The sequence below is a fragment of the Daphnia pulicaria genome, chromosome 1, assembly GCF_021234035.1.
Source record: "Daphnia pulicaria isolate SC F1-1A chromosome 1, SC_F0-13Bv2, whole genome shotgun sequence".
Classification (NCBI taxonomy): Eukaryota; Metazoa; Arthropoda; class Branchiopoda; order Diplostraca; family Daphniidae; genus Daphnia; species Daphnia pulicaria.
In genome coordinates, this window is record NC_060913.1 from 24,977,968 (window position 1) to 25,001,851 (window position 23,884).

The 23,884-nt window shown below is 37.9% G+C and overlaps 3 protein-coding genes and 2 long non-coding RNA genes across 20 annotated transcripts in view; 1 reads left to right on the plus strand and 4 right to left on the minus strand.

Moving 5' to 3' along the window:
- Positions 1-26: 26 nt before the first annotated feature.
- Positions 27-23,884, plus strand: part of LOC124316898 (28S ribosomal protein S35, mitochondrial-like) — a 148,002-nt gene continuing 124,144 nt past the window's right edge. The window contains exons 1-4 of one of the 6 annotated variants that reach the window (XR_006912057.1): positions 28-117; positions 292-375; positions 613-745; positions 1,108-1,586. The gene's annotated coding sequence lies outside the window, so the exon portion shown is untranslated. Of the gene's footprint in view, positions 118-155; positions 224-291; positions 376-612; positions 813-1,107; positions 1,587-23,884 lie in introns of those variants that run through there. The other 5 variants (XR_006912063.1, XR_006912064.1, XR_006912056.1 and 2 more) reach the window with 5 other exon arrangements.
- Positions 2,092-4,851, minus strand: LOC124318862. 4 transcript variants are annotated; one of them, XR_006912560.1, is made up of 8 exons: positions 4,670-4,851; positions 4,528-4,611; positions 4,251-4,443; positions 3,807-4,187; positions 2,734-2,834; positions 2,592-2,665; positions 2,319-2,492; positions 2,092-2,244 (listed from the first exon to the last, which is right to left on the minus strand). It is a non-coding gene; the product is annotated as an uncharacterized LOC124318862 (long non-coding RNA). The 4 variants fall into 4 exon arrangements; XR_006912566.1 differs by having other exon boundaries at positions 2,319-2,453; positions 2,519-2,665; positions 4,261-4,443; positions 4,670-4,850; XR_006912554.1 differs by having other exon boundaries at positions 2,319-2,453; positions 2,519-2,665; positions 4,670-4,850.
- On the minus strand, positions 4,920-6,792 carry LOC124319556. Of its 2 annotated transcripts, none has more exons than XR_006913267.1 (3): positions 6,737-6,792; positions 6,077-6,279; positions 4,920-6,001 (listed from the first exon to the last, which is right to left on the minus strand). It is a non-coding gene; the product is annotated as an uncharacterized LOC124319556 (long non-coding RNA). The 2 variants fall into 2 exon arrangements; XR_006913261.1 differs by lacking the exon at positions 6,737-6,792 and adding an exon at positions 6,542-6,671.
- Positions 8,582-13,150, minus strand: LOC124315976 (G-protein coupled receptor Mth2-like). Its single transcript, XM_046781715.1, has 11 exons — positions 12,877-13,150; positions 12,717-12,795; positions 12,469-12,647; positions 12,197-12,350; positions 11,406-12,123; positions 10,468-11,334; positions 9,770-10,398; positions 9,615-9,693; positions 9,347-9,520; positions 9,122-9,275; positions 8,582-9,043 (listed from the first exon to the last, which is right to left on the minus strand). Exons 1-5 carry the CDS (start codon positions 13,082-13,084, stop codon positions 11,754-11,756), a joined length of 990 nt encoding a protein of 329 aa, XP_046637671.1. The 5' UTR covers positions 13,085-13,150; the 3' UTR covers positions 8,582-9,043; positions 9,122-9,275; positions 9,347-9,520; positions 9,615-9,693; positions 9,770-10,398; positions 10,468-11,334; positions 11,406-11,753.
- Positions 16,940-23,740, minus strand: LOC124315675. Of its 7 annotated transcripts, none has more exons than XM_046781511.1 (18): positions 23,286-23,740; positions 22,594-23,212; positions 22,295-22,523; positions 22,136-22,231; positions 21,755-21,864; positions 21,235-21,450; positions 21,040-21,175; positions 20,612-20,962; positions 20,347-20,530; positions 19,969-20,253; positions 19,622-19,888; positions 19,359-19,553; positions 19,104-19,290; positions 18,589-19,047; positions 18,034-18,199; positions 17,800-17,953; positions 17,383-17,724; positions 16,940-17,315 (listed from the first exon to the last, which is right to left on the minus strand). In XM_046781511.1, the coding sequence occupies exons 1-4, from the start codon at positions 23,608-23,610 to the stop codon at positions 22,220-22,222; spliced, it is 1,185 nt and encodes a 394-aa protein (XP_046637467.1). In that variant the 5' UTR covers positions 23,611-23,740; the 3' UTR covers positions 16,940-17,315; positions 17,383-17,724; positions 17,800-17,953; positions 18,034-18,199; positions 18,589-19,047; positions 19,104-19,290; positions 19,359-19,553; positions 19,622-19,888; positions 19,969-20,253; positions 20,347-20,530; positions 20,612-20,962; positions 21,040-21,175; positions 21,235-21,450; positions 21,755-21,864; positions 22,136-22,219. The 7 variants fall into 7 exon arrangements, with proteins under 7 accessions (XP_046637467.1, XP_046637466.1, XP_046637459.1 ...); XM_046781510.1 differs by having other exon boundaries at positions 18,589-18,637; positions 18,788-19,047; positions 19,969-20,530; XM_046781503.1 differs by having other exon boundaries at positions 19,969-20,530; positions 21,235-21,359.

A 23,884-nucleotide genomic window follows, 5' to 3' on the forward strand; every position in this document is an offset into this window, starting at 1 on the left:
AGTTTCATCGCCATCTATGATTCACATTTACAACTACTGATATGGAACAATATGTCTTCATTACGTAAGACCGCCGCCATTTTTTTGTTAGCACTGATTGTGATTGTTGATTGAAAGGTATCGTTAGTTAATCCGTACGCCGTATTTTCCTTCTGTACAGTTTTCTTCATAAAAATGTTATTTCCTTTATGGATTGTTAGATGTGACTGAATCTTAATTATTTGTGTGTGAATATAGTTGTTTGTGTTTGTGTGGTAACCTAGCCTATTAATTTCTACTTGGAAATTTCAGCTGATTATGTGGCCTACATTTTGCCAAGATGTCGTCTCTTTTTCCTGTACGTACCGGCTGTACGTTTTGTAAGAAACACTTCAGGTATATATGTTCAACTTTCTAACTGTGAGACTTAGTTAGTTGGTGACTATGTCTTAACTTTCCTGTTGTAGAACTTAATAACCTCGGAAAAGCTTGCTAGTTGTAGAGGATCCTTAGCAACATTTATTCTGAAGGATTGTGTAGTTAACTTTAACTTCTGACACTTTTTGTTTTTGTCATTTGAGACGCTGTGTCCTTGATAGTAATTGAGTTTTTTTTTTTTTTTTTTATAAACAGTCTGGTAAAGTCTGAGCTTCGTCATTGCTGCCCAATGTTAACATGGATTTGATGCAGCCAGCTGGTAAAGGGTGTCCCTCTTCTACCTGTACTGCTGTGTGTTTCGTCAAATGAAGAAACATGAACAACTGAAGTAAATATTTCAATCAACTTTCTAATAGTCTGGCTGATTCAAAAAGCTTGCTGACTGACACTGAGAGGTTTCATACTTTACCTATACTTGTGTCATCTTTGTTATTATTGCATGAGAATTTACTGCTTGATAGTAATTGATTTTTTAAAACCAGGATTAACCTTCAGTTAAAATCTTAGCTTCTCTTTCTTCTTTGTGGTTGTAAATCACACATTTTGTTTTTGTTTCAACAAAAGCTATCAGATATTGTTTTCAGAATATTTGTTTTACTAAAACGTAAAACCACATAGCGTCATTGATTTGTCTTTTCAGACAGCATTTCCATTGATGGTGAAGATTAAATCATTTAATTTTGGTTACAGGTTTATCGTGTATGATCGCGTAGTTGGTGTCCGCTGTGGTACGTTGTTGCAGCCTATGCTGGTGATGGATCTTTCTGCATCAAGTTCAATATGCCGTGCTGGTGTCGTGTTACCGAAGTTGCATTATTACTTTATTAAATTGGCATTGTATCAATGTAGTGCTTTAATATGTTGAGAAGAAACAAAAAAGAAATATGGGGATGTGTTTATGTCAAACAAATAATAAACATGTTTTTGGGGTTGGGAAAGTAAAGTGGTGGATATTGGAGGGGGGAGGGAGGATATTTCAAGTTTGGATAAAAATCCCGTTAATTTATAACCCTACTAATGTATCCCTACCAATTAATCTCCAAACCCCAAAAATATATACTTTCCAATCCTTCAAACCCCGTAAATATACACCTACCAACCCTAAATCTATACCCTTAACTCTATAAACCAATGTTAAACCTTAACCATGTAATATCTGTAATAAATATTAAAAAAATACACTAGATGAACTAAATTTTATTTTCCTTTTAAAATGTTAAAAAATTCAATAGACAGAGCGTCCGGTTCAAGACGGTTTACTACTGCACGAGTTTAAACGCAACCCGCCACCACCGCTGCGGCAATGAGACAAAAAGCGGTGGTTAAGTTTGGCGGAAATCTACATCGTCTTTGTAACTTGACTGACGGAGATTTTCACAAAAAATAAACCATGGCTATTTGTTTCATTGGGTAGTGGATGCATTGTTTTAACTCGCACATACTGTTATAGGAAATGTCTACGGCCCCCAGAGATATGTATCTGGACCGAGAAGAAGAGAGAAGTACGAGGCAAGTTTTTCCGGGGAGATGTAGTCATACTAGGCTTCCGGGTTAGACTCATGACCCTCCAAAAGTTTTCATCGGATCATGCGCCTTCCAAGTCCCCGTTCGACCAGAGCCCTCCCCACCTCCTGGTTTCACAGCGGGTGAATGACCACCGGCGGGCGTTGGTTAGTGGTTAGTTAGGGAAACGGGGCCACAGAAAAGAAGGGAGCCCAGATATGCACTTGTCATTTATCTAACAACTACACAACGTATCAGTCTTGAATTGCAGCATTCTCTCGTCAGTTTACAACAGTTGATGTCATCAGTAGTGAAAGAGTTACCCTGTAAAAGCAGAATGAACATTTATTTGGATGACAATAAAATTCAAATAAGGTTGAAGGGACAAAAAGTAATACCTCAAATCAATAGGACCTGTGTAAGGAAGTAAACAGGGAGATTGAAGGGTAGCAGCCAACGGGTTAGCAAACAAGGAACCTTGTTGACTGTATGGCCCTTGTCCATTTTCTTCAAAATATGACTTCTCATCAAATCTGTCATGCCAAATGTGTTAGAAACCTGAGATGAAGAACCTGTAAATAAAATAACAATAAGTCACCTTGTTTATAGTTTGTGTTATCAATGTGCTTGACGTCTATAATCTAGAAATAATTAAACAGTTAGTAGTGTACACTCAAAATCGGGGCATGGCTGGGATTGGCGATCTAGCAAGTCCAATACAAACAGCAGACAATTATGATGAATCCTAATAAAAGATGAGAAGAATATATGTTTCAGCAATACTGTATTAATAAAGCTAGTAATGGTTGTTACCTGTTTCATTTTGATGGCACCTTCAGTAGAATACAATGATTTTGAACAAATAAATGGTTGAACGACAGCAGTGAGCAGCACGACTCTTTCAACGTTTTCTCCTGTAAGTTGATGAGATACATTAAGTTTATACAACATATAAACGGAATAGAACACATCACCGACAATTTACAGATGAAATCACTCGAATTTACAAGTAAATACATTGGTAATTTTCGAAGAAAAGATATTAGCTTAACTTTTGACAGCAAACCGCCATGAGCCCATAACTGACACAAACAATTAAAACGCCATCTATTAGACACACATAAAGACTCATTATTTAAAGATTGAACTTGAGATAGTAAGATACTCACAAAACTTGAAAATCGCATTTTGGTTTGCTAAAACCTAGCATTCAATCTTGAGATTAGCACAGAGAACAAAGCTCACTTGCTAGTTTTATGCAAATTTCCCGGAAGTATACCGGAAGTTAGCGATAGCGCCTTAACCATTGAGCTGTCATCAAAATAAACTAAATATTCGTGATCTACGTTAAATTTGGGGTCGATTGGGTGTGATTTAAACGAAATCCAAAATTTGGTCAAAATCGAGAATTTTCCTGAACTGTTCAGGGAAATTCTCAAAACCGGAAGTACGCGTACGTACAAAAGAAAACATGAACTTTACCACAAATTTGACGAAGATCACGAATATGTGGTTCTTTTGTGCGTCAGATGAATATTTACTGAACTACTGACAGAAATGAGAAAACCGGAAGTAGAAAAAAAAGCAATTATCGAAAATTTAACAAGTGAGCTTTGTTGCTGGAATAGTAATCGTCAGTTATCACTAAATATTTCAACAAAATTACTGCCAATAAATGTTTAAAGAGATGTGCAAAGTAACTGAAACTGACTGTTTTGACAGCTGCAAATTATCAAAAAGCCATCTAGCGTTAGAAAAAAGAAACGTCCAAGTAAAACTTCGTTTGCGCGTAAGAACTAAGAAGGGCCTGATTTTGGAAACTATTACACAGACAGAGTTTAACGCAACTAGACCTAACCTACGAAAATAAGTCAATTGTTGGGTACCTGGGCATAATCCCGTGGTGAGTGACTTCAGGTGGGTCACGGTGGACGGAAGCGACCATTGAAGTGGTTTAACTCGTCATTGAAGTAGAGAAAAGTTGTGTAGCACGAGTAGTAGCACGAGTAGTGGCACGAGTAGTGGCACGAGTAGTGGCAAGAGTAGCAGCACGAGTAGCAGCACCACTAGCAGCGAAGCTGGATGAGCGTACGTCACGAAGATGAGGATGTGGCAGAACGTTGGTGAAAGTCACTCTTCTGTCATGGACAAAGGCTAGCATTGGCTCAAGAATCTCCGTGCAAGGGCCACACAATTTCAATGAAGAAACTGCGTTGTAGATTGACACCTGCGGCCGACTCGTGATCTCCGGGAAGTAACAAATAGTGCTGTAAAAAAACGAGTTGGAAATTAAAAGGAAGCTAAAAAAAAAATAAGTACATCAAGCATACATTTTTTTACCATCAATGGATCTTGAAAAACTGCTTAGCTAGACAACATTTGCAAACTGATCCCTTTGTTGTTGTTGGTAACTGTGGTCCGTTGATCCATTTCATAGGAAGGAGTTGCAGTATAATTTAAATTTCTTCCCAGTTTCCCTCGCACAAAATCCATTCCTAAAGAATATGACCTGTCCACGGAAACCTAAATCATAGCAAATAATGATGATGATTAAATGGAAAGGGTTAAGAATACTACTTCAAACCATAAGGTATAAATTAAACCTACGTGTTCAGCATCAAACGGCGTTTGAACAAATTACTATAAGATATGAATTGTACACTAGACGATGAACTGATGGTCTGAATCCACCTTTACATAAAAGCATGGTATTAATGGATGCATACCATTTAAGACTATAAATGTTTACCTTTTTGATGAACTATAGCACTTTACACGTAGTTTTTCACAATGGAGATAAATGGAGATAAATAAATAACCTTTTCAAGACACACCAATAACATTCAACGTGAATGGAAGCGGCCATTGTTTATGTTGATGAATTAATCGACAGCATCTGGTGGGAGATTTGGGTACCCTTTTCTTTTAAAATTTTAAAATGAGTTTCACCTTCACGTAATATTGCCAAGAGGCATTATAAGAGCTACGAACAACGAAGAGAAGATTTACGATATTTATTCTGAAATCAAAATATTACAAAAATCTTAAAATTCACCTAAAACTGCAAAGAAACGTGAAAGACAAAAAGCTGAAAAAGAATGCCATGTCACATTCAAATCAGATTCATCACAGTGATCACACAAGCAGAGGAGTTTTAATAGCGATCCGTTGTGCGAGCACTCGAGTATTATGAATGAACATGGGAATGAAAAAAACATTAAAATCGACCTTGTTCCATAGCTGCAGGCATATCCTAAAAGCATCAAACATAACGTTTGTAAGTAAAAATATATAGTTCTCTGTTTTCGCAAATATCGTGAGTCCAAAGCAGGTCACTAACAGAAATATTTGGCAGATCAATTCATTGTTCTTTTCTTATTAAACTGTACTTAGTATCAATGATAACTCATTTCTTCTTATTTTACATAGAACAAATGGCCGCAGTTAGCTTCGAGACGTTTGCAGCCAAACACATTTCGTTCCTCAATACTTAACACACACCAACGGAATGCTTCGATAAGAACATAACACATCTGCATGGGGAGGAAGAAATGATCTTAAACCTTCTTCAACATTGGTAGATTTACTACGGTCGGAATGTCTATGTCTTCTAAATTGATTGATGATGGACTGTACGGGAAACGCACCGTAAATGCGTGTTTGGTATCCATTAGCAATTTGCTCTGTGACTGCGGGTCGATTCGTTTTTCCAATTCTTATTGCACTTTGCGGATAAAAGAAATGGGAATTCGATCTTCCAATTCATCAGCTGGCGTGTGCAGATTCAGAATCATGATGATCTGAGCGCTGGTTAATCGGGAACACATGGTGCAAATATGCCTGACGTCATCGTCGGATTCTCTAGCTTGTAACAAATGTAACAACCATGCGGCTTGGATAATAGGCTGCAGGGTATCTACAATACAAGCACTCATAGTGTCCTGTCCATGAATATCCTGGTCACGCAGCCATTTTTCAAGATGGGAGATGTGTACCGAATCTGAATGCCTTTCGACCAGTGACACATTTCTTTACGCAGTAGGAGGTTGTTTAATGCGCACGCACAAATGTAATAGAACACCTGGCAAATAAGGAGAAAAGTTAAGTATTGAATGAAGAAATGTATGTAACCTACAAATATGCACGAAGGCAATACCTGGCGGAAAGCTTGGGCGATAAGCGTTGGGTCTACGCCATATAACTGCAACACTTGGTGGAAAATGGTTAACTCGCGCAACAAATGTGCGATACGTACGACGACCACGAATCCTTCTCATCACTCTTGCTGCTTTTTCCTGGTTCCTCATGAAGGTGTTCAAGTTCGTCAAGTTCTCTTTCAGCTTCTTCCATCAGCTCCTCCTAAATAAGTCATATTTGTTTACAAATTAGAATAGCAGACTTTCGAATATTGTAAAATAAATCCATGTTCATGTTGTTTGGCAAACCAGAAAATAATTCTTAGTAGAATATATTAAGCTAGTATTTCAATGCTTTAGCTTAGTGAATGATGAATGACGAGGTTTCATCAGTTTCAAAAATGAGACCACGACAAAGAAGTTATGTTAGGAAATCAGTGAATCTAATCAACTAGACAACTACCAATTATTAAACAATAGCCTACAAAATGTTTTGATGACAATGATTTGAATATTGTTCGCTTCTCCAATTAAGTAAAATCCATTTTAGTCTCACATAGGCTTAACAGGCTACACAAAATGCTAATGAAAACCTTTTGTTTGCTACTAAACTCATCTTGGTTCATTTCGTCTACTTGCATATACAAAACACTGACTTACTAAAAAAAAAGCTTTCTTACCATTTTGAATCTATTAACGATTGAAAAAAGTTGAAAAAGACACACAAAGACGACACGTAAGACGTAAAAAGCTGAAGACACAACAAACACTGTCGCCATTTAAAATAGGCCACGCCCCTTAACGTCACAGCGGAGTCGTTTTTATTTAAAATATAATATCTTTAAAAAACTTATTGACTTGATTATTGTTGAAATAGATTGGTAAAAATATAAACTTTAATTATATTATGATTTAAAATTATTCAAATCGAAATTAAATTAATAAAACTTGAAAAATGAGAGGAAATTCATTTTGCCAACAACGGCTGCAGTGCCAAGGCAAATAAAAGGAAAGACCGTTTGAAACAAAGTAATTTCAGTTTGCAAAACTAAAATTTGAAAATGGCAGATCTCTGTTTTCTCTTTCAATGTCTTTCTTTGTCTGATTCTGAGAAGCGAAAGCGCACCTGTGAGTACGAGGATGAAGATGTTCGACACCGCAGACCCCAACGAATTCGTTTGGTCAAAACATCCGCCGAGTTAAATGTTGTTGGGCTGCGTAATGTTGGAGAGAAGATTCGTCTCAAAAGATCCAACAAACTCCCGAAAGTGGACGAAGGTGTCAGTCCCCTCTTGAAAGGTAACGGAATGGAAGTTGATGAAGACGTCGAGGAGATTGGGCGTAACTTGCCACGAGACAAAACGAACAATCGCCAACGTCGCATCGCTACTAATCCCGAACCGAATCAGCACCTGTCCGTCCGGAACACCAACCGATTCAAGACCTTACCAACTGGCAGCAACCGAAAAGGACACCAGACCCGTCAACCCGATCGCGGAAACCGTTTGAAGAACTTATTGGTCGTGAACTCGTCCGACCACGGCCGGATCGTGGAATTGACGGGAATTGGGTCCAAACCGAACGTGACTGCTGGGGAGGGTGGAGATCTCAGGTCCCTTTTGGATTTAAAGCGAAAAGAAAAAGTCGAGGGAGTTCAGCAGGACCTCAGGTCAGTTTTGAACTCACGGCGAAAAATAACACCTCTTCGTCGGGGTTGAGTCTTGCTTTGGAGGGGGGGGGAGTAATTTGGGGTTGGATTTGAAGAGGATTGGCTTAATTTCAGTTTTGGAAAATTTGCATTTTTTTTTAATTTTTTTTTTCTTTTCTTTTTCTTTTTTTTTCAAAGCGTCATATTGCATGACTGTACAGATAAATAAAATTCATAAAATAAAATTTATTTGCTTGTTGTCTTTTCATTGCCGTTATGTAATTTATATGTCTATTCTGTTTCAACAACGATAACAGATAAGAGTTTAACAAACGAATTCAAACTGGGCCAAAGTTCCTATGTTTTTTGAAAGAATTCTAAACGGAAGTCGTATCTGAGCTTTCGAAAAGAAGAAAGGGTTAAAGAAACCAAGATCCAAAAATTGGTTGGAATTAAAAGTTTAAGAAGTTCTCATTTCGGGAAATGTTGATCTCATTGAACAGTAAATCTTTTAAAATTAAAAGCGATCGTCGATCGGGTAATGTTGAATACTCATACCAACTCGTACCGTACAAATCTTAAGGAAAATACCGGGAAAATTGGAATTTGGCGAAATATTCTCACTGGACGTTTCAAAATTAAAACAATATCAACTGCTAGGGGAATTTCCCCTCCCATAGCTAGCCTAGCTGCAGAGAAAGAGCCACCCAGCGAAGGAAATTTGCTTCTCGACACGACAGCATTTAAGGCCAAAAGCCCAAAATGTGTTGAATGATTATTAAGGATAAAACTTCTTTTACCGCTTTGACCATTGTCTGTTGCATCAAACTTGTTCTTTTAAATAATTATCCATTTTTCACAACAAAATTTCCATAGATAATCTATTATAATATTATATTAATCGTTTTCCCGAAATTGTTTGTACAGGTACAGGCAGGTACAGGTAGTTAGAAGCATGTTTGTTTCAGACCGTCCATTCGGTATGGCGTTGATAGCCAAATTGGGTAAACTTACCGCTAATGCCGGCCGTGATCTTCGAGTTAGATGGTTTTTCTTCATCAGTAACGAGTGGTTGATGTTCGCTTTTCAAACAGATTATCTTTGACCCGAGTTTTTCACAAGTCGAGAGGAAGGGAAGGGACTAATCCACGGGAATTTGAGTTTGAGCAGCTTCCACACGCTCGGCTTACAGACGAAGATGATAAAAATGAAAATTGGCCACAGTATATTGAATATTCTCATAATCTTGTAGTTCAAACTGTTAACCGCCATGAAAACAATTACGCCTACTGACCAGGGCATACACATTAGCAAAAAGAGACTCAGGATCACTTTAAACCTGCAATTTATGTGCAAGTTTACGATTAGATTGTAACTGAGAAAGTGAGAATGAAATTGCCATGCTAACAAGTAATACCTTTGTTTTTTACGGGAAACATTGGTCACCTGCGACGATTCGACACTTCTTTGGCAAAACTTAATACCACCCCAGATAATCATGATATAGTTTGCTCCAATCATGGCAATTAAAGGTCCGTACAAATACGCAATTAATGGCTCTCTTTCCTGTGCTAGTGTAATTAAGAAGTTATACAGATCAACGATTTGTTGAGAAGGAAATAAAAAGATTTGTGTAACTTACGATCAAACCAACAGTAGGATGCAAATCCCGGTTGAATGATGTAATCTGGCACATCGCAGTGTGGTGAGGATTTGTCCGACGACCACGATGACCAACGGAATACCCCATCCGTAAACGGAAGAACAGAAAAACGGTTTACCCAAGTCGGATGTGTGTTTCGGTGGTCTAATGGAACTGGAAAAAGTGAGACAAAACTATTTAGTTGTAAAAACTCACAACTGCAATTAAATCAACAGCGCTGTGAAACAGAAGTTATATAGATTTGTACCTAAAAATCCGCCAAACTCCAAAGCACACGACGTTGAGCCAAGAGTAAGTGGCGAGAAAGGAAAAATGCAGTGAAATTGCTAAAGGAAAAAAAATTGTCATTTAAAAACATATTTTCTGTTGTAAGAATTGATTAATGAAATCGAAAGGATTTACCAATCGTAGGGCAAAGACCGGTCGGCATATCAAGGACTTTAACGAGTGTGACGATTCACCCCTCCCGCTCTTTATCTCCCAAGCGAATAGAGCAGCAGATGTTCATGACGGTCAGGGAGGCCAAAAAACACATAACGTTAACACCGTGGATATTTCGTATTTTTTCTAGAATAAAATAAACGGTCAAAGTTGCGATCAAAAATAACGTAGCAAAGAGAGTCAAACATCCAATGAGAAACTCCATCTTAGAATTTCCACCTTGTTCTGGTAAACAGCTATGAGCACTACTATATGAGACTGGAAATCAAAAAATTTATTAAGGCGTACATAGCTATTGGAATGTGTTGTCCTATACCGCAATTGAGCGGTTTGTGCGCGCCAAGGAGTAATTCAGAATATAATCATTTGATTGTGGCGCCAAACTTTGGTTTCCTTCTGACAAGTCTCGAAAGCATACCCGGTATAAGCCTAGACGTATTTTGTTGATTTTCTGTTGATAAGACGTTTGATTTGGATATCCCAGCAGAGCGTCACAGGATATGTTAGTTTGTAAGCCGACCCACAGGCTTCCATAATCACAACATTGCCTAAGAATTTGTTAAATTATCGGCTGTTCTAATTCTTGTGACCTGTTTAATTTCAAACGGAATGAGTGAAATGGGAAATAACAAAATGAAAATTAGGTAATGCATTAATACTTTTAATACAGTAGAACGACCCTCCAGCAATACTGCATGTTTAGCTTGTTACCTTATTATTACTTGCAGAATGTTATGGTCAAGCTAGGAGCAAAGAGATGTTAATAACAATTACGTATTACATCATGCTACGTAGGAGAAGGCGTGTCGATTGAAATTGAAACGTAAAAGCTGTTGAACAAAAAACACATAATTCTAATAATTGGGCTTTTGTCATTTTGTGTGAAGGATTTATAATGCAACATATTCTTTGTGTCAACAAAAAGATTTTAACAAAATCACAAAGAAACCACAAATTGCTTACTTTTGTATAGTTTGAATTCGTTAAACTTATCTGTACTTGACTTCCTGTAATAACAAGTGAATAAACATTGCAAACACATTGCAGGGCACTGGCCGACTTCGTTTGGTTGGATTTGTTTACATAACAAGAGTGACATCTATGTTTGAGTGAAACAACTTCAAAGCACCTATGTTTGCTAACCAAGATAGACAGGTGACAGCAAAGACATTTGTATCCTCGCCTAATTTTACGAAAGTAGCGTATAATAATCTAATCGAAAGCTATATGCGATAAAATAATATAGAATAAGACTTATTCCATTTCAATCGGAATTGTGTTTCACAGTTCACAGAAGATTGTTTTAGACCGTCGATTCGGACTCATACGCGGGAATTTGAATTTGAGCATATCTTCCACACGCTCGGCTTATTACAGATTAAGATTATGAAAATCAAATGTGGTAACATAATGTGTTGAATATGCCCGTAACCAGGCGATTAAAACTGATACCCGCCATGAAACAAATCATGCCTATTGACCACGGCAGACACATCAACACAAAGAGAACTAGGATCACTTTAAACCTGCAATTATATGCGCACATTTACGATTAGATTTTAACTGAGAATGAAATTGACGTGTTAACAAGTAATACCTTTGATTAGTACGGGTAAGTAGTACAGGAAGATTTATACCTAAACATCCGCCAAACTCCGCATCACACGACGTTGAGCCAAGAATAAGAGTGGCGATATAAACAAAATGCTGTGAAATAGCTGGAGGAAAAAATTGTTCTTTTAAACCGGGGGCCGAAATGTGTTGCTCATTATAAAATGATTAAGGATAAAACTTTTCCATTAGTTATTGCATTAAACTTGTTGTTTTCAAATCAATATCCACTTTTCACAACAGCATTCTCATAGATAATCGTATTATATATTCATCGTTATTACGGAATTTTTTGTGTATATCACAGGTGGAGGTAGTTAGACGCATGTTTGTTTCAGACCGTCGATTCGGTATGGCGTTGATAGCCAATTTGGGTAAACTTACCACTAATGCCAGCCATGTTAATCGAGTTCAATTCGTTCCTTGTAACAGTAACGAGTGGTTGATGTTTGCTTTTCATACAGATTATCTTTGACCCCAATTTTTCACAAGTCGAGAGGAAGGGACTAATCCACGGGAATTTCAATTTGAGCATCTTCCACACGCTCGGCTTACAAACGAAGATGATGAAAATGAAAATTGGCCACAGTATGTTGAATGTTCTCAAAATCTCGTAGTCGATATTGTTACCCGCCACGCAAACAATTACGCCTACTGACCAGGGCATACACATTAACAAAAAGAGACTCAGGATCACTTTAAACCTGCAATTATATATGCGCACATTTACGATTAGATTGTAACTGAGAATACAATTTACATGCTATCAAGTAATACCTTTGTTTATTACGGGAAACGTTGGTCACTTGCGACGATTCGACACTTCTCTGGCAAAATTTGATCGCAGCCCAAATAATCATGATATAATTTGCTCCGACCATGGCAACTATAGGGCCGTACAAATACACATTTTTTGGTTCTCTATCCTCACCTAGTGTAATAAAGAAGTTATATAGATTAACGATTTGTTTAGAGAGAAATAAAAAGATCAAGAAGAAGTTATATAGTTCTAGTTTAGAGGGAAATGAAGAAGTGTGTGTTTAACTTACGATCAAACCAGCAATACATTTTTGAAGCCAGTCCTGGTTTGATGATGTAGTCTGGCACATCACAGTTTTGGACGATTTGCCCGACGACCACGATGACCAACGGAATACCCCATCCGTAAACGGAAGAATAGAAAAACTGTTTGCCCCAGATGGGTTTATGAGTAGGCAGTGAGACGGTACTTGAATAAAGCGAGACAAAACTATTTAGTTGAAAAAACTCAGTAAAAAAAAGAATTATAGATTTATACCGAAACATCCGCCAAACTCCAAAGCACACGACGTTGAGCCAAGAATAAGTGGCGATAAAAGAAAAATGCTGTAAAATTGCTGGAGGAAAAAAAGTGGAAAAATCATTTAAAAACATATTTTCTGTTGTTAGCATTGATTAATGAAATCGAAAGGATTTACCAATCGTAAGGCAAAGACCGGTCGACGGGACTCCAATGAACAAGCGACGAATGGAGCAGGAGATGTTCATGACGGTAAGGGAGGCCAAAAAACACATAACAATCACACCGTGGATATTTCGTATTTTTTCTAGAAGAGAATAAACGATCAAAGTTGCGATCAAAAATAACGAAGCAAAGAGAGTAAAACATCCAAGGAGAAACTCCATCTTAGACTTTCCACTTTGTCCCGGTAAACATCTATAAGCGCTACTATTTGAGACTATGGAAATTTAAAAAAAAAAAATTATTAAGGCGTACATAGCTATGGGAGTGTGGTGTCTTAGGCCGGAACTGAGCGGTTGGTGCCCGCCAATGAGTAGTTCAGAATAGCGGCCTTTCTATTATTTATAGCCAAACATTGGTTTCCTTCTGATAAGTCTTGAAAAATACCAGTATACCCTTTCACGTGTAGTCCTATTTCGTTGTTTTCCGGTTGATAAGACGTTTGATTTGGATATTCCAACAGAGCGTCATTTTAGGATGTGTTAGATTTTACGCCCACCCACAGGCTTCCGGAATGCCTATAAGAATTTCGTTAAATTATCGGTCGTTCTAATTCTAATGACCTAATTTCATTTCAAACGGAATGAATGAAATGGGAAACAACTCAACGAAAATGTAATGCATATGCTACAGCAGAACGACCCTCAAGCAATACTGCATGCTTTACTTGTACCTTATTCTTATTAGCAGAATGTTTTGGTCAAGCTAGGTGCTTCGGTTGAGAGGCGAATCACTTCCGGAACAGCAGCAAAAATCCCTTGCGCTGGCATTCTTCGTACGTTGGAGGAGCTGCATAAAATATCAAAGTCCAAATATAAATATTCTACATCAGTGTATGAAAATTGTAATTAATAAAGGCAGCGCTTACGATTATTTAGCTCCAATGCATCGTGATAGGATGGGCAGGTTTCTGCAATTGCAACTTGAACGGGCTCAGGGATGAAGTCTACCGGGGCACATTCGAATGCGATGTTATATTCTGAGTTCCAATATCCTGCGATATCGTTTTGTTGGAATACCAGGACTGGGGCAGAAAGGAAGTACAGGGATGGATGTGGTGCTCTGGGAAGTAACGGCGAAGGGGCATCCGCACATCCAGCTTTTGTGCATGCGCATTTATGATAGCAGTAGGGCAAGAAAATACAAATGACCAATAGAAGGATAAGGTAAGTGACAGCAGTACCTGCCATTAACTTTGAATATCATCCATCTGTAATAAAATAACATCCGAATAGAATAAGAAAACAGTACACATATAAATATTGTAAACGTAAAAAGTAAAATCGGCAACTGGTAACAACTTTTTTTAACGGTTGTAAAGTGATCATAGGTATGTTATTACAAATCTGTCACAGACCTTTGTTTAGCTGCATGGTTTGACGAATGATCATTGGTGACAATGTAAAAGATATTATTGTTAATAGTGAAACTGCAGTCCATGTTAGCGGCCTTAGTCACTTTTAGTGTCACTTTCAAGTCTGTTCATGAAACTTGTGTTTTCTTTTCTCATCAATATTAACAGGGAAATATTTGCTTGCTGCTGAAACAATTGTTACTAACTTATAACTCTTTACATCAAGTATTCCCGAACATAAAACTTCTTACAATACAGTAATATAGGTGGAAAACAAAGGTTTAGATCACTTCTCTCTATGGAATACAATAATATGTTTTGCATGTGGTTACAAAATACAATTATTGACCAGTAAGAAGACACAAGCTATTGAAGAAACAGCACATACCAGGCTTAATGTTAAGAATTCAATCATAATGCAACATTCTTTGTATCCACAAAAAGGTTGTACACACAATCACAAAGGAACCACAAATTACTTATTTTTATATGGTTTTAACATCGTGGTTTTAATTTGATAAACTATTCTGTACTTGACTTGATGACTTCCTGAACCACGTGTAAACTTTGCAAACACATTGCAGGGCACTGCCGAGTGCTGACTTTCGTCTGCTTGGATTTGTTTACATGACAATAGTGACATCTATAGTTGAGTGAAACAACTTCATAGCACCCTTGTTAGGTTAGGTCAGGTAACACGTAACAGAAAAAAAAAACATTTTTTATCCTCGCCTTTCAAGAAACTACCTACGAGTACGAACATATTAATTTTACGAAAAATATAGCGCAGTAATCTATTAATAAATTAAAAGCAATACGCAATTAATGATGTCTTATACTATTTTAATCGGATTTTTGTGTGTATCACAGTTCACAGAAGATTGTTTTATACCGTCGATTCGGCTTTGGCATGATGTTGATCATTAATTCCGGCCGTGTTATTCGAATTAGATGGGTTTTCTTCAACAGTAACGAGTGGTTGATGTTTACTTCTCTTACAGACTATTCTTGATCCCAGTTTTTCACAGGTCGAGAAGAAGGGACTCATACGCGGGAATTTGAGTTTGAGCATCTTCCACACGCTCGGCTTACAGATTAAGATTATGAAAATGAAAATTGGTAGCAATGCGTTGAATATGCCCACAACCAGGCGATTAAAACTGATAGCCGCCATGAAAAAAATCATGTCTATTGACCACGGTAGACACATCAACACAAAGATCAGGATGACTTTAAACCTGCAATTTGGGCGACTCAATTACGATTAGATTGGTAGTGAGAATAAAATTGATGTGTTATTAACAAGTAATACCTTTGTTTTTTACGGGAAACGTTGGTCACTTGCGACGATTCCACGCTTCTCTGGCAAAATTTGATCCCAGCCCAAATAATCATGATATTGTTGGCTCCGATCATGGCAATTAAAGGTCCGTACAAATACGCAATTACTGACCCTCTATACTTATCTAGTATTATAATTCAATGATTTCTTTAGAAAGGAATGATATAAATGTGTGCGCATAACTTACGATCAAACCAGCAATACATTCCTGAAGGAAGCCTCGGTTTAATGATGTAGTCTGGCACATCGCTGTGCTGGACGATTTGCCCGACGACCACGATGACCAACGGAATACCCCATCCGTAAAGGGAGGAATAGAAAAACGGTTTGCTCCAGATGGGTGTGTGTTTCGGTGGTCTAATGGAACTAGAATAAAGCGAGACAAAACCAGCAGTTACAACAACTAATAAACTAATAAATTATTTGGAAAACTCAATATAGGATCATGAAGGAACAGGGAAACCGTAAAAGAAACGGGGAGGGGAAAATACCTAAACATCCGCCAAACTCCAAAGCACAAGACGTTGAGCCAAGAAAAAGTGGCGATGTAGGCAAAATGATGTGAAATAGCTGCAGGAGAAAATTGTAATTAAAAAAATATTCAATTTTTTTAAAACAAAATTGGAATGTGAAATCGAAATAATTTACCTATTATAGTACAAACACCGGGTGGCATGATTTTAATGAGCAAGCGTAAGGCAAAAGAGATGTTCATGAAGATCATCGAAGCCAAAAAACACATAACGTTCACACCGTGGATGTTGCGCATTTTTGGTAGAATTGAATAAACGAATAAGGTGGCGATCAAAAATGGCGTGACAATTAGAGTCAAACATCCACGGAAGAAATCCATTTTAGAATTTTTCTTTTGATTCGGAAAGCATCTAAATGCTACTAGCCTATTGAAAAAAGGAAAATTAATGCGTTAGCTATGTAATCGGAGTGTGGTAATCCTAGACTGCAATTGAGCGTTTGGTTCCCGCCAAGGAGCAGTTCAGAATATCGGCTTTTAATTGTGGCCTGTTGTGGCCTGAATAAATTTAGCCAAACATTGGTTTCCTTCTGATAAGTCTTGAAAACATATACCCAGTATCCTTTTCCGTGTATCCATCGTGTTTTGTTGTTTTCCTGTGTGATAAGACGTTAGATTTGCATATCCCAACATAGCATCAATTATAAATACAAAAACGATGTGTGAATTTGTAAACCGACCCACAGGCTTCCGTAATCACGACAAATGCCTAAAAGAATTTCTTTAAATTATCGGTCGTTTTAATTCTAGTGACCTAGTTTAACTTCAAACGGAATGAATGAAATAGGAAATAACACAAAAAAATGTAATGCATATAATACAGCAGAAAGGCCTCCCCAGCAACACTGCATGTTTTGCTAGTTACCTTATTCTTAGCAGAATGTTATGCTAAAGCTAGGTAGGAGTGAAGAGAAATTTTAATAACAATAGCTGGATGGAAGAGTGAAAACAAAAGTGGGAGATTATTACGTCAAAATAAAGTTTGATTTATGGCTGGCCCTGCATGACACGCATGCCGTAAGTCGTCGTCGATCACGGCAGACGTTCCATTTTGTTACGTATGAGCAGGCGTGTCCATTGAAATTGCTTCCGTCACTGCGGTTGAGATTCGAATCACTTCCGGAACGGCAGAAAAAATCTTCTTGCATTCTTCGTACGTCGGAGGAGCTGCACCAAATTAGAATATTCTACATCAGTGTATAAAAATTGTAATAATAAAAAAGGAAGCGCTTACGATTATTTAGCTCCAAGGCTTCGCGATAGGATGGGCAAGTTTCTGAAATTGCAACTTGAACGGGCTCAGGGATGAAGTCTACTGGAGCACATTCGTTTTCGATGTTATAGTCTGAATTCCAAAATCCTTCCATGTCGTTTTCATGGAATACTAGGACTGGGGCGGTAAGGAAATATTGGGATGGACGTAGTGCTTTGGGAAGTAACGGCGAAGGGGCATCCGCACGTCCAGCATTTCTGCATGCGCATTTATGATAGCAGTAGGGCAAGAAAATACAAATGACCAATAGAAGAACAAGGCAAGTGACAGCAGTGCCCGTCATCAACTTTGAATATTCTCCATCTGTAATTTAAAAATACGAATAGAATAAGAAAATAACAATACACATCAATGTTTGAAATGAAATCAGCCACAAACCTTTTCCTTCATTTAACTGATTTGACGAATGATCGTCGAACTTGGTGATGTGAAAGATTTTGAATGGCGAACTCGAGTCCATGTTGTTAGCCGACTTAGCGCCGCTGCTATCAGCGTCACTTTCAGGTCTGCTCATGAAGATGCTTGACGGCGACTGAAGAAAAAGTTTAGTTTCTCTCGTTCATGTGCCTTAAAAGTGAAAACGGTTTCAGGTATTGCCGGAGGGCAACTTACCGTGAAACTTGCCCTGGCACTGGCAGGTACTTACAACATGAATGGACACTAGGACTCGGGATGGAAAAATTCCCCTTTCTGTTGCACCATCCGGTGTAATTTCGAGGCAAATAAATTCGCAGTTCGATGACCCACTTATTACCCCCCCATACACAGCTTTTAACATCTTTTAAAATAATAGTCATTAATATGAAAGTTGAAAAGATAATAAGCATTCAATCAGTAAAAAAAAAGTAGGTTGAACAGCGCGATGAACAGCTTCTACTAGAAACGAACGGCGAGACTTGACGGAAAAACCCAGGGAAATTTTTTACGTGGAAACTTTCAATCCAAGGTCGTACCAATCGGTGCGTCTTTGCTGTTGCTTTTTTTTTAAATTCATGCAGCTGTCAAACGACAAAAGAGACTAGATAACGAACGGAGAAGAATGTCACGTACGTCAAAACGAATGTTCGCATTTTTAAATAACTGCATACACTTCTAAAGAATCGGTTAACTCTTTAGCATAGCAACGATAATTTAGTTAAAAGATGGAAATAGTCTTGAGATAGTTACCATTTGGGTGCTGAAGGCAATTTGAAGGCGGGTACAGGATCTCTAACTTCTAAAATGAAACGTCGATTACAGGTTAGTACAGGTTGCAGTTTCCAGCAATTACACGAACGATCCACTTCAGTTTTCGTGACACTTTCGCAATAACTTTGAAGGCGCATGTGTCCTTATCTTTTTATTTCTCTCCCATTTGTCATCTTACAGTTATAATGCATTCTCTCCACGGGCTCTAGGGTTGTTTTCGATTCCGCGCCCAAAATGAAAGGAAAATCCGAACTTCAAATGTCTCTTCCATCCATGCCGTTTTTATCCTCGACGTTCCGGATATTCAAAGTTGAAGTGCATCTTTCTTTGGTCTTGGAGTTCTTTGGAGGGATATGCTTCCAAATTCTTTTTATACGGAAAACATTGGATTTCTCCTTAAAGTTATTGTGTCTTTCTACAAGTTGGAAGCTCTGCGTACTACAAAAGTTAAATCATTTAATACGTATAAAAGCAAAAAAAAGGAAAATGCTTACGGTTATCAAGCTCAATATAATTTGGTGTAGGACGTGGAGGTTTAAATATCGAGACGAAATATTAAGACCGAGTATGTGTCATCTGAACGGACAGCAGCAGTGTCGGCGTCCGTCTCTCTCATCGCCATCTCATCAGGAATAGCGATGGAAATTTCATTAGCCCGGTACTCTTCGTAGATTGGAGGTACTGATACAAAATGAAAACGAAAGATACTTATTAAGACCGTTAGTTCAAGGAAATAGTTAATAACTTACAGTTGTTGGTGTTGCACTCTTCTGGGGCTTTTATCTCGAAAGCGGGTGACGAAGCTTCATCTGAATTACCCAGAATTGTCCAAAATTTGGCAAAATAGACGTTCTGTCTCTGGTCACGTTGTTTACGTGGCGGTTGCTCCGGGACAGCGTTACTGCTTTCGTTTTTGGCCTGGCACTCTTCGTAATTTGGTGGTTCTGTGACAGGAGATGTGTCAAAATTGAGATGAGATAAAAAGATGAGATAAAGAAAAAAAGGTGCTTACCCATATCAAGCTCGAACAATTCGTTGTAAGACGGACAGGTTGATTGATTTTCTTTCGGTATGACATCATTCGGAACGGACTCGTTAATCTCAGAAGCGAACTGGTTTTCTAATTGCCCCGTTTTAAGATGCTTCACCAAAACACGATCAACACAAGCCTTAGCTAAGCAAGTTACGCCTAAGGAAATAAACACCGCGCTGGAGGAGATGACGATCCATGGGATATTCAAGGGTATGAAAAAACAAAGAAGAACACTAGAAAAAATCACTGCAACAATAGTTTCAAATTTGAAAATGATTAAACATATTAAAGTCTGTAATTAAATGAGAGACATCAGCAGGACTTACCTAAAATTTAAAAAAATGTTTCCCACTTTAAGTACTTTTTGAATTTTACTTCCATGTCGGATAATATCAAAGCTTGCTCACCTCACGAAGACGACTAACAGGTCGAAGTTCTCTTGCGTGCAAATATGCCCGAGGATGGGAGTCCAATGGTCCCGCAAAAATCGGTTGTCTGCGGGAAGATGTAACTGATAACATAAAACCATTTCTTGGGGGGGAAACAAAAGTTCCCCGCGCTGTTGCACCACACGAAGACGTGAAGATACACCAGCAGATGATTGTTTCCTGCTTTTGGGTGGGCGGAGAAAATGTAAGGTCTAATACTTACGATTATCATTACATACGATACGAATGAATAAGAGTATAGCCTAAATGTATTACTTTTATACAAAACGTTTGAGCCTATAAAACATGTAAAAGGCAAAATAAATTAAATTTCTGTACAATTGTTCGAATTGCAAACGAGAAAAATGGGGTGGTGCTTTGCTGGCTGGAGTTGATTCCGTCGCTGGCGGAATCGTATTTAAAAAAGTCTTGGATTCCCACTCCTCGTAAGTTGGGGGCGCTGTGTCAAGGACAAAGCGTGAAAGAAATGAGGGTAAAACGTTATTGGCACGGGACATACAATTTCAAGTGAAACACTTACGGCTATCCAAGTCGTACAGTTCGCCATAGGACGGACAGGTTTTGGGAATTGGGCTCGGTGAAAGTCGACGAGTTTCGCGAGGCGTGGCCGAAGCGAAGCAGTAGTGATTTTGGCGATCGCTGCTCGTTTCTGAATTCCTAATGTAACCTTGGATCAAATCTATGTCAATCACGTAAACGCCAATGTCCGAGTTTTCATCCGACTCCGCAGCCGAAAGTGCCGTTGCATCCGCCGGAACGCTTCCAGGAAAACAAAGAAGTTTGACGAATCGGCACAAGATGTAAAACAGTGGGCAGAAGATGAAAAAGGCCAGGCAGATGAGAAAATAGTTGAGACTTCTGGTTGGAAGAGCTGTATAATAAAGGCAACAACAAACAACGATTATAAACGAAAAGTTCAAACACGTTGGGTTGAAGAACAGCACTGACCTGGCACGACGTTGAATTGTCCAGAAGAACTAGTGATGATGACGAACGTGTTATTGAAATCCATGATGTAATCTGCTCTAGAGTTTCAAGTTCATACTCCGAAGCACTAACACTGAGTGCCTGTTGATGATGGCGACTACAAGAGAAATGAGTTTTTTTTCTCAAGTGCAAAAATTTATGCGCAGCTGAACCTACTTTCTCTCTCCAAATGAAGTCAGCCAATTTAAATGAAAACCTGTCGAGTGGGATTAGGTCCTGGTTTGATATACGTCAGCAAGGGAAAACCTTCCCCGTTTTTTTTCGTACGGGTAAACTTTGATCTCAAAAAGGAGAGGAGGGAAAGGATAGTTTTTCAGGGAATTAGGGGGGTCCCTTTACTTTGGAGTCACTCAGTAACAACAAAGGATTTCCCTTTTTAAAAAATTTTTTACGCAATAACGATCGTTAAGTTTTTCCTTTTTTACGTTTAGATTACATTTGAAATATATACAAAATAGTATATCATTGATATGTGGGATGGGTACATGATTTTTCTTATAATCATTGATTAAAAATGGTCACAATTCAAAATTACAGTGTCAAGGAACGCTTTGACTGAACATTGAAAACTTTCAAATGACTTTTAAACTAATGACTATTATTTGAAATGGCCCATGTATAACCAAGTTCACATAAAGTTGACAAGATAATTTAGTATGGAAATGCAAGAACTTACATGTTATGGAACTTAATGTAAATGAACGAACGAACTCAGTTGACTCCTTCCGATGACATAGACCATTTCAGCCACTTAATCCCACCCAAGCTTCATCACTAATTGGACACCTGTAATAACGGAATTCACATTAATAAAAAAACTTACAGCTAGTACACACTTGTCAGACAACATTCCCCTAAACTGCAAATTGTCAAACAAAAACTAAAAAGCTCAACAATGAGCTTAGATGTGCGGAAACTGCTGATCTATTCGTCTTTATTTAGTAACATAACAATTATTAATTTGCGGGAAATTCTTAAATTAGTTTCCGCACTTAAGCTCATTTTTGATCTTGTTAGTGGTTTACCGCTTCTGTGTACACAAAGTCACGGATTATACCTTATCATCAAGGTCGTCAAGAATGTATAGATTGAAGGTTATCTTTCTGAATGGATGCGATTTCAACGCAAAGTTCCTTATTCTTCAATTTAGTTCCTAATTAAAAAAAAAAAATTATAAACGGCAAACGAAATAGTAATTACATTTATATCACACTACTTTGATTTGAATGTTGTTTTTTCTCGAGTCTTTTTTTAAACTGCAATTCATTTTTCCTTTCTGAAGACTCACTTTCTTAGCCAGTTGTTTCAGACTCATGTAGCGGTGATTCAGTAAGGTATTCACAGTTTTTTGGCGTTTGAATTGTTTCCTTAAAGAAATGTCCAGTAGTTTACAACCGGGACAGGCTTGCTTTGATTCTTCGTTGGTGGCCATCATAATCCTACAGCTAATGAAATTTATTAATGAAGCATTTTTTTAAATGATGCAAATAATGATTGAGACATTTATTAACATACCTGTTATTTCTCCAAATGTTAGAAATCAGATTTCCATTACGAACTACTTCAGTATGATGTGGATGCTTTGTAGGGTTGTGCATAATGCCAGGACACATTTTCGATTCGTGTATGCTAAGCAATAATGCTTCCATACCCTTTGAAGTACTTGGAATACAAGATCCCTCAAAATTAGGAACTTTTCTGGATTGAAAGGTTACAGAAACTTTGTGGTTTTTGAAATCAATGTTGACATTCTTTTCAATTACTGCGGTTACATCTTTAACCACAACTTCGAAAAAGTTACAGCTATCAGCAGTAGTTTTTCTGACGTACCAATAACTTGAAGGTAATTGAATGTGGTATGCATCATCAGCAGAAAAATGTTGGTTTGGTGGTTCCAGTTCATCAATTTCTACAATTTGTTCTTCTGGCTGTTTTTCCATTAACAATGAATCGGCAGGATTTGTGTCCACAGATTGATCAACCTCATTGTCTCTTGATACTTTTTTTTTCACAGTATGTGCCTTCTTCAATGCAACTGAATGGTGTGTTTTATAGTTGGGTTTTTTTCCAAGAGGTAATCGAACAGTAGGAGGTTTTCTTCCATTCTTTTTCAATAGCAACTCTTCAGGGGTTCCTAAAAAACAAAAACAAAAAACAAATATGTTTTATGGCTGATGTTTGATATAATTTCTTAATAGATTAATTACCTTTGAAGATTGTTGGGAAAGCCCCCGCTTTTAATCTCCAGTTTATTCTTGGCAATTTAAATTCCTCCCCGTTGATGATTGTAACATCATCTTTGATTATCTGAGATTCATCAAAGTGTTCATGACAAACAGAGTAACGCTTTGGTAAAACAGCTCCGTTTTCTCTAGGAATGTTGTATTCCCACATGCTCAAGACACTTGGATCCTTTGGTTTGCCAAAACATGAGACTTTACTTTTCTTTTCGACAACGTTATTCTGCAGCGAAGCTAGCCCAATTTTTCTCTTGGGACCATTTATGCAGCCAATAACTACACAGTGAGGCATTTCCTTGATATGATAAACAATTCAAATAGTTTATCACGAATTCGTGAAATTCAGCTTACTTACAAAAACTTTAGCATCAACTGTATCTTCTGCAGCAGCACAGTGAACTGATTGTTACCGCTCTTTTTCGGCAGCTAGCTTTTCATAATAATGAAGGAGGAATAGAGGAGGCGCTAGTAGGGGAGACCGGGGCTGTGTGGGACATGGGGCTACATGGGACATCGCAGTTTTGAGCATGTTCCCGTAATTTTTTTTAAATAATTTTTTTACCCAA

Coding starts and splice junctions, on each gene's coding strand:
- LOC124315976 (XM_046781715.1), bottom strand. CDS start 13,084: ATGGAGTTTCTCCTTGGATGTTTTACTCTCTTTGCTTCGTTATTTTTG. Junction 12,796..12,876: donor CGGTCTTTGCCTTACGATTG/GTAAATCCTTTC, acceptor TTTTTCCTCCAG/CAATTTTACAGCATTTTTCT. Junction 12,648..12,716: donor GGAGTTTGGCGGATGTTTCG/GTATAAATCTAT, acceptor GCTTTATTCAAG/TACCGTCTCACTGCCTACTC.
- LOC124315675 (XM_046781509.1), bottom strand. CDS start 23,610: ATGCCTCACTGTGTAGTTATTGGCTGCATAAATGGTCCCAAGAGAAAA. Junction 23,213..23,285: donor TTTCCCAACAATCTTCAAAG/GTAATTAATCTA, acceptor TTTGTTTTTTAG/GAACCCCTGAAGAGTTGCTA. Junction 22,524..22,593: donor AACATTTGGAGAAATAACAG/GTATGTTAATAA, acceptor AAATTTCATTAG/CTGTAGGATTATGATGGCCA.